Source organism: Triticum urartu, chromosome 3A, assembly GCF_056163025.1.
Source record: "Triticum urartu cultivar PI428250 chromosome 3A, HENAU_Tu73, whole genome shotgun sequence".
Lineage (NCBI taxonomy): Eukaryota > Viridiplantae > Streptophyta > Magnoliopsida > Poales > Poaceae > Triticum > Triticum urartu.
The window spans coordinates 704,351,543-704,360,615 of record NC_141875.1 but is presented as its reverse complement, the minus strand read 5'-3'; the positions used below and the strand labels follow the sequence as shown (position 1 = coordinate 704,360,615).

The window sequence follows — 9,073 nt, the reverse complement described above, 5'->3', positions numbered from 1 at the left end:
TCCATATTGCTTTTAATATTACTCCACCGACTTCTGTCAACGCATTATTTGGGACATGGCTTAATGGGGTTGAGCCCGACTTAGCAAGACATATTCGGGTTGGAGTCTGCGCTTTGTTGTGGACTATCTGGAATTGCAGAAATGATTTGGTTTTTAACAGAACATCACGGATTCATTTTTGCAGGTTATTTTCCGAGCTACAGCAGTGATCCGTTCGTGGTCGCTACTCACTCCGATGGAGGCCAGGAAGCATTTGGTTACTGGATCTATCCGTTGGGAGATGGTAGTTCGGGATATCTTCAACCGGTTTGGATGACGGTCATGTAATAGGATAGGCAATTAGTTTACCTATCTATTTTTAGCCAGCCGGTTGTGGCGTCTTTTTCTGGCTAGTTTGTGTATCTAGCCTTTTAGGCTCTGTGTGAGCTGTCTTTTTCTTTTTTTTCAGTTGGAGACTTTGGAACCTTGTTGGCACTTTTTGTTATTTGGTTAATAAGATGGCCGTATGCATCACTCTGATGCATAGGCCGGGGAGTCCCCTTTTCGAAAAAGAAAAAAAGTCCTACCATGCATTGAAGTGATGCATTTTTACCTTACCGGAGAAGAAAAGACCCGACGACGACGGGCACCGTTTCCATATCGTCAAACGAACAACAGAGCATTTCTCCTCCGTCGATCCGTCGATCGTGAAGATCATATGGGTTCATGGGTCCGTCGATCCGTCATGATCGGGAAGATCGCGATTCTTTTCGGCACATCGATCCATCCATCGGATCGCGATATTGATGGGTCGGCGTTGTGTTTCGCGTGCGTGCATGGGAGGTCAGGTCACGTCTGCGTGTGTGAAGTGCGATCTTGTTCGCCGCGGGTTTGTTGGTTTCAATGCGGTCTGCCGTTCGAGGCTGGTTATTAGTTTGTGCACATGGGATCCGATGGGTAAGCATGGCTTCCTATGTTGAAATATATTGCCCGTCTCCCTCCATCAGTTCGGACTTTTGGATGAGTTGGTTGGAGCATGAATTCAATATTGTATCAGAGCGAGGTTCTCGAATGGGCGGGCGTTGCCGGAGTCGCTTTCGAGATTCGGACGAGCAACGGGGCGCCATGACAGCAACACAACATGCTGGTAGGCATCGGCGCAGCAAAAGATGGAATTGGAATTGGAATCGGGTGTGGTGCAGGCCGCCTTCGGTGACGACTTTGCTCGTGGCTATCACCGGCCGCCAGGGCCATTGCTGTCAGTCTCGTGATGCCCACGCTTCACATTTCTTGGCGTTGAAAAGAGTTCAGGCCAGCAGGGGTTACAATAATAGCCTCATCCGCTTGGTCATGATTAAGGCCCCGTTGACGGGGATGGACTCTTGAGCTACCGGTCCTTGCTGACGAACTCCGTCTTCAGCGTCTCCTCCAGCTGGGAGAACAGCGATGTGAAGGTACCTGACAGTGACTTGTTCAATAATGAACCTTTGATTAACAGTGTGCCAGGCATCTGTTCAAACACCGAAATACGGAAGGATGCTCCTGTAACAATGCTATGCACCTTTGTAGAGTTGTCTTCAACAGAACCAGGAAGGTCATCACAATCCAATGTTGCAGCCTGAGTCTGCTCATCTGGCAATGTAACATCAATAGAAAATGACAGAGAATCGGTTTTACATGATAGATTAGATGCACAGAAAAAGGTCTCAGCTGACTTCAACACCTGAAACGCACCATTTCCACGTCGGAGACCCTGAAGCATGAAAGAATGGTGGACTTTTCCTGGTGTACTGGATCTTATAACATTTTTTCTCGGAGCAATGAACGACCATGCAAGGCCCCATCTCGTTGTTTGTCCTTGCACGAACTCAGTAGTTTTCACAACTGAGGCCCCAGCTTCACGGACTTTGGATGCTAATAGTTTTAGATTTTCTTTTCTGCCAACCATCGACGTAAACCACCTGAAAGAGTTCTTAAAAGAAACACTGTCTTCAATTATATGTGTTATAAAGGCTTGCTCGCCACCAGGACAAGCCATCTCTTCAGCAGTTCCAGCACAAGAAGTTTTGGGGTTAAGGCCAGCTTCCTCCATACTCTCAAAGAAAGGTGGATTGCACATACAGAAGTCAAAGTTCTCACTATCCTTCACAACACCCACAAAAATAGGTGCTATTGACCTCATCATGCTGTCCACCAGCCGCCGCAGCGCTCTCCCCTCGGCCCCCAGCTCCCCCACCGCGCCCGCCTACGAGGTTCCGCAGGATGGGCGGCGGGAGGAAGCAGCGGCGGCGCGACGGCCCGGACGAGTGGATTATGGCAAACGACTCAATCCCTGTAGTGATTCTCTTCTTCAATGAAATCTTCTGCCTTTTAGTCTAGGGGAACCTTGTCGGCTTCAAGTCCTGGCACTTGCCACACTCCAAGTCCAACCTACTATACAGGAACACATCCTCTAGATTGATCGCCGCCGCCATAATACGTTTGACATAACTAACAAAGTATTCTTCAGATTCAAAGCCAAATATGACGAGTGTGACCAAACTGTGGTGTTGGAAATCAGATGCAGTCGAGCCCCACTCTACACCCTTGTTCTCACTATACTGTAATTTTTTCCGCTTCTCCTCATCCAATTCCATATGACACACATGATCCCATACTGTCATGTATAGCTCCTTCAGAAAGGGTGCAGCTTCAAGAATGAACATTGTTCAGGTGAGATCATACCCTTCAAGAAGTTCAACTAGATTCACAAACCTTAGTTGTCGGAACACAGATGCCAGACTTTCCGTCGGACATTCTGGCTGCACCCAAATCTTTTCGGAACAAAATCCCAACTTCAGATCTTGTACAGAGGTACTGCTAAGAAATGTACTTAACTTGACCATCTTGTTGACACTAAGGCCAACATTCGTGAGGCATACAGCCTCAAGCAATGGAACATGACCAAGAACCAGTGGATCTTGTAATTCTATCCAACCGTCAAACGCCAGCTGTGTGAGTTGAGGGAGCCAGTTCAGCTTAACTTGTGCAAGACAACAATTGACGATACAAAGCACACTGAGATTAGCGTGTTCGACTTGCAGCGTGCTGCCATCACCAGAGTCACAATTGTACAAGTACAGATGCTTCAACCGCTTGCAGGTGGTGAGGATGCAGGATATGCCTGATTCACCAAACCTCAAATTCCCCAGGTCAAGGCTTGTGAGACCACCAAATGCATTTGGAAAAGCATCAAAGAACAACATGAATTCTCTCGCCTAGGTGACCGATTCATCATCACCTTCAATTTCAGCGACATGATCCTTCCCTGTCCTAATACTGAATTCGACATTCTCGACCAAGTGTGTTGACATGGCATGACCAACAGCATGTCCAATGAATATGGGGACATCACCTCTCAGGTAGAACGTCGTAGAAAGAAGGTGGATGGTGTGTTCACCTGGATTTCTACGTGCCAGTACACTCTCTGTCGCTTCAGCCACAGCTGCATTGATCTTAACCACTTCATCAACAGAGATGTTGGTGCGTAACACAACCTCAGGCAGGAAGTCCAGAGCATTTATTATAAGACGAGAGAGCTTAGCGCAGAGCTGACTCCACCGTCTTGAGAGGATGCTGGTTCTTGCAGCCTCGGGGACATTGAGACAATCAAGAATGTTGACTAGAATGTCATCAGGCAGTGCGCTGAGCCTATCATCTTTATTGCCTTTCCCCATGGCTGCCACGAAGATCCGCCGAGGCAGGAGAAGAATTGGTCACCGTGAATTTGGCAGCTGATGAAGGCTCACGAGTTGCCCCCGCTTGGTCTCCTCCGAAGATTGGCTGGGAGAAGTATGGCGGCGTCCACCCGGCCAGATATTTATATATAGCCGCTAGGTCCTCGCCACCAATAGAGACTCGGAGACTGAATTCGAAAGAGGGCCTGTTTCTGATTGTAATCTGGAAAGGACTGGTTTGATTCCGGATTAGCCACTAAAAAAGGGAGCCGCTTTGATTTCCGACTGCGGCTCAGAGAGGAGCCGCTTGATTGCTTGGATTGCCGGTCGCAGCTCGGAGAGGAGCCGCTTGATTGCGGATCACCGCTCCCTAAAGAGCTGATGCTCTTGCTGATTCGATTGGGGGCTGCAGCTCCCAAAGGGGAGCTGCTTATTTGGTCGCCTGTTCGCAAGCAGCACTGGATCCTCATTCGAGGCATCCGACGGCGAGATGGGGAAGATCGGCGCACGGCAGGCGGTGGCGCATAACTGACACCCTCCCACCTAGCCACTGACTCTGAAGTGTTCTCCCCGACTTTTGGATGAGTTGGTTGGAGCATGAATTCAATATGGTATTCGAGCCAAGAGGTCTTGAGTTCAAGACCCTGCCAACGCAGTATTAAATAAAAACGATTCTGCGGCGTACATCGATCCCACGTCTAAGGACTAAAATAGGCTAGACGTGAGGGGGAGTGTTGAAATATATTGCCCGCCTCCCTCCATCAGTTCGGACTTTTGGATGAGTTGGTTGGAGCATGAATTCAATATCCTATGCTTGGCTTGGGTCCGTCAAATCTCAAATCAAATCCGCGATCACTATGAGATCTTCCAGGATAAGCACAAGAGAATGCATGCACCAGCAGAGCAGAGGGTGCAGAGGAAGGGAGGGAGGATGGTATTAGATTAGAGATAACCGAACCTACTGTACGCATGCATGTGACCCTACTCCCTTGATAGTCCGGCCGGCGACGGGACGGGCAACCGTGGGCACGCAAGGGAAAAGGCGAGGCCATGATCAGTGGCCACTCGCTCGCTCTGTCAGCCTAGTATCACAAAGGGAGAAAAGAAGAGACCGGCCGGCACCGGCTGCAGCAGCAGCAGGGCCGAAAGAAAGAAAGAAAGAAAAGAAAGACATGTTGGTCGGGCGCGCAACAGTGCCGCCGATGAGATCGATCTTGACCCGATCACGTCGAATTGCTCGCCTACCCTCCTCCGACGGCCGATTTCACTGTTTTGACCCTTTTGTCAATGTTTAGCGCAATTTGATCCCATTTTAAAAATATTTTCAGATCTGACCCTTTCGCTACCGATATCGTCTTTGACGATAGGTTTTCACTGTCTACTGTCAAGATCAATGGCGATAGGCGTTAGTCAATATACAGACGGCGTTTGCTCAGTACGCAAGGCCTACCGACATAGCTAGTGGCGGTAGCTTTTGTAGCTTACCGCCGGTGATAGTGGCGGTAACCCCGCAAAAAAAAGGCGATAGTGGCGGTAGGCTTTGACTTGCATTCGATCCAGACTGTGTGCCTGTGCTGCATGCATGCATGTTCATACAGCCCAGTATGTATATAGAGAGAATTCCTTATTTTACACTCTTTTAAAATTGTGTTTCTTATTTGACACTGGAAAAAATTTTCTTCCCTATATGATCTCTAATCTTAATTGTTTTCCCTATATAACACTCTAGTGCATTTTGTACACGTGAAAAGACCATTTTACCCATATGTATAATGTGACCATAAATATGTACAAGATAATAGTTGTTCCAAAAAAATCAGTTGAGTTATCCATATGTGACATTAGATATGCTGGTATTGTCATGCCAGTCGATTTGCTACTCTTCTGGTTAGATTGTATACCTGCAGTAGCATATCTGTGGAAATGATTCATGCTATATTTTGTTAAATATGGGAGCACACCAGCATGCATCACCATGCAACTGTGCAACACGAGGAGCACCGTACGTACGTAGGTGCGTACGTGCAAGGTCACGTAAACATTTGACCTCAAGAAAGCATGTGATTTGGTTTAACCCCCCCCCCCCCCCCCCCCCCGCACTTTCGAAGAGTGTTGAATTAGGCCGGCCGGTAAAAAATCGGGTCAAGTCTACTACGTTTAGGAATTTTCCCCTGGATGAGCGGCGGGGTGGGCGGACAGAGTCAGCCGGCCGGATAGCAACCACAACCGCAACACATCAACGGCAACACGGAAATCAGGTCAAGATCGATCTCACGGTTTTGACCCTCCTCCGACGAACAAAGCGGACATCCGTTTTGGGGTCGGGCGGTGGAGTTGGCCTTACATGCATTAGTGCTTTGTTCGGATTTCATCCGTTTGGGATGACAATGGGTGTCAAAACAGACGTGCGTGTCCGGGCTTTGTTGAAGGCGCCCAACGCAGCCACCAACCCCAAATTGTCGGCGTATGCATTTGGCCCGTCGACAGCAGCACGCGCTGCGTCGTGCACGCGCCAGCTCGCCGTGACCGGCACACCTCCTCCCCGCCCGCGCCCACTCGCCCGTCGTGGCCGTCCCATAGTAGTGAAGAGCCGCCGCCGCGACCGCCCGCTCGCGCCGCCGCCTCGCCGCGCCGCGCGCCTCACGTCGTCGTCTCTCGTGCACCCGGTGTTCCGCCATGCCCTCAAGCCCTTGCGCGCGCGCCTCCATCGTGCGCCTCGAGCCCCCCCCCCCCCGACGCCGAGCGCCTCTACCGCTGGCACTTTGCCGCCATCGAGTTCTTCCCCGCCGACATCGACGCCGTGCTGTCCAACACACTGTCGCTCGGCACGTTCCTGGCGCTGCCGGCGGGAACAAGTTGGCACGGGGACATCGAGGCGTTCCTCGCTGCGCCGCTAGCGTCGTGGGCAGTGTTGAGCATGTGGAACTGTTGGGTTTCGTAGTAATTTCAAAAAATTTCCTACGCACACGCAAGATCATGGTGATGCATAGCAACGAGAGGGGGGAGAGTGTGATCTACGTACCCTTGTAGATCGACAACGGAAGCGTTAACTTGGTTGATGTAGTCGTACGTCTCCACGGCTCGACCGATCAAGCACCGAAACTACGGCACCTCCGAGTTCTAGCACACGTTCAGCTCGATGACGATCCCCGGACTCCGATCCAGCAAAGTGTCGGGGAAGAGTTCCGTCAGCACGACGGTGTGGTGACGATCTTGATGTTCTACCGTCGTAGGGCTTCGCCTAAGCACCGCTACAATATTATCGAGGACTATGGTGGAAGGGGGCACCGCACACGGCTAAGAATATGATCACGTGGATCAACTTGTGTCTCTAGGGTGCCCCCTGCCCCCGTATATAAAGGAGCAAGGGAGGAGGAGGCCGGCCCTAGGAGGAGGGCGCGCCAAGGGGAGTCCTACTCCCACCGGGAGTAGGACTCCTTCTTTCCTAGTCCAACTAGGAGAAGGGGGGAAAGGAGGGAAGTGGAGAAGGAAGGGAGAGGGGGGCCGCGCCCCAAACCCCTTGTCCAATTCGGACTGGGCTTGGGAGGGGCGCGCGCCACCTCCTGGCTCCTTCCCACTAAAGCCCATTAAGGCCCAATACTCTTCTCTGTATTCCCGTAACTCCCCGGTACTCCGAAAAATACCCGAATCACTCGGAACCTTTCCGATGTCCGAATATAGTCGTCCAATATATCGATCTTTACGTCTCGAACATTTTGAGACTCCTCGTCATGTCCCCGATCTCATCCGGGACTCCGAACTCCTTCGGTACATCAAAACTCATAAACTCATAATATAACTGTCATCGAAACCTTAAGCATGCGGACCCTACGGGTTCGAGAACAATGTAGACATGACCGAGACACGTCTCCGGTCAATAACCAATAGCGGGACCTGGATGCCCATATTGGCTCCTACATATTCTACGAAGATCTTTATCGGTCAGACCGCATAACAACATACGTTGTTCCCTTTGTCATCGGTATGTTACTTGCCCGAGATTCGATCGTCGGTATCTCAATACCTAGTTCAATCTCGTTACCGGCAAGTCTCTTCACTCGTTCCGTAATACATCATCTCACAACTAACTCATTAGTTGCAATGCTTGCAAGGCTTATGTGATGTGCATTACCGAGAGGGCCCAGAGATACCTCTCCGACAATCGGAGTGACAAATCCTAATCTCGAAATACGCCAACCCAACATGTACCTTTGGAGACACCTGTAGAGCACCTTTATAATCACCCAGTTACGTTGTGACGTTTGGTAGCACACAAAGTGTTCCTTTGGCAAACGGGAGTTGCATAATCTCATAGTCATAGGAACATGTATAAGTCATGAAGAAAGCAATAGCAACATACTAAACGATCGGGTGTTAAGCTAATGGAATGGGTCATGTCAATCAGATCATTCACCTAATGATGTGATCCCGTTAATCAAATAACAACTCTTTATCCATGGTTAGGAAACATAACCATCTTTGATTAACGAGCTAGTCAAGTAGAGGCATACTAGTGACACTCTGTTTGTCTATGTATTCACACATGTATTATGTTTCCGGTTAATACAATTCTAGCATGAATAATAAACAGTTATCATGATATAAGGAAATAAATAATAACTTTATTATTGCCTCTAGGGCATATTTCCTTCAGGAACTGCATGGACGCCTTCCTCCTGGAGGTGCGTGGCGCACCCCGGCTCTCGTGCGCACGCCGCCGCAACCGCCCGCTCGCATCGCCGCCTCGCCGCGCCGCCGCCTTCGCCCGCACGCGCGTCGCAGTCTCGCCCGCCCGCCCGCTCGCGTCGCACGCCATCGCGCGCCACGGCCTCGCCCGCCTGCTCGCGCCGCGCACGCCCACGCGCGTCGCGGCCTCGCCCGCCCGCTCGCTCCACCACCACGCGCGGCCCCGCCCCCGCCGCGCGCGCCTGCACTTCATGCTTGTCGCCGTGCGCTCGCCCGCGCCCGGACGTGCTCGCCAGCACGCGCGCCCGCCTCCCGTGCTCGCCCGCTCACCCACGCACATGCTCACGCCGCCCTGCCGCGTTCGTGCCCTCCGCCCACGTTCTGCGAGGACGAGCGCCGGCTGGAACTGCAGCTGCTGCTGGTCCTGCGAGGTGCGTGAGCCGGGAGAGGCCGACGCGGGCGTGCTCCAGAGCGAGAAAGGGGAGAGAGAAGAAGGGAGAGATGAGTCTATGGGCTAATAAATGAAGTGTTGCATGTTACTAGTAGTATGAGTAACATCACACATATCAAGGCAAGATGAGTCTATGGGCTAATAAATGAAGTGTTGCATGTTACCACACATATGTTACTCCCCACTATAGAGGTAGTAACATAGAGTAGTAAGGCTGGTCACAATGGGCAAGAACATAAGC

The 9,073-nt window shown here is 51.0% G+C and overlaps 1 protein-coding gene and 1 pseudogene across 1 annotated transcript; both read right to left on the bottom strand.

Annotated features, from left to right (window-relative positions):
- Nucleotides 1-1,236: 1,236 nt before the first annotated feature.
- On the bottom strand, nucleotides 1,237-2,310 carry LOC147981901 (uncharacterized). The gene has a single exon (XM_087514152.1). It carries the CDS (start codon nucleotides 2,162-2,164, stop codon nucleotides 1,367-1,369), a length of 798 nt encoding a protein of 265 aa, XP_087370278.1. The 5' UTR covers nucleotides 2,165-2,310; the 3' UTR covers nucleotides 1,237-1,366.
- A 44-nt stretch (nucleotides 2,311-2,354) lies between these two features.
- Nucleotides 2,355-4,213, bottom strand: LOC125549338 (uncharacterized; annotated as a pseudogene).
- Nucleotides 4,214-9,073: the final 4,860 nt, after the last annotated feature.

Coding starts and splice junctions, on each gene's coding strand:
- LOC147981901 (XM_087514152.1), bottom strand. CDS start 2,164: ATGATGAGGTCAATAGCACCTATTTTTGTGGGTGTTGTGAAGGATAGT.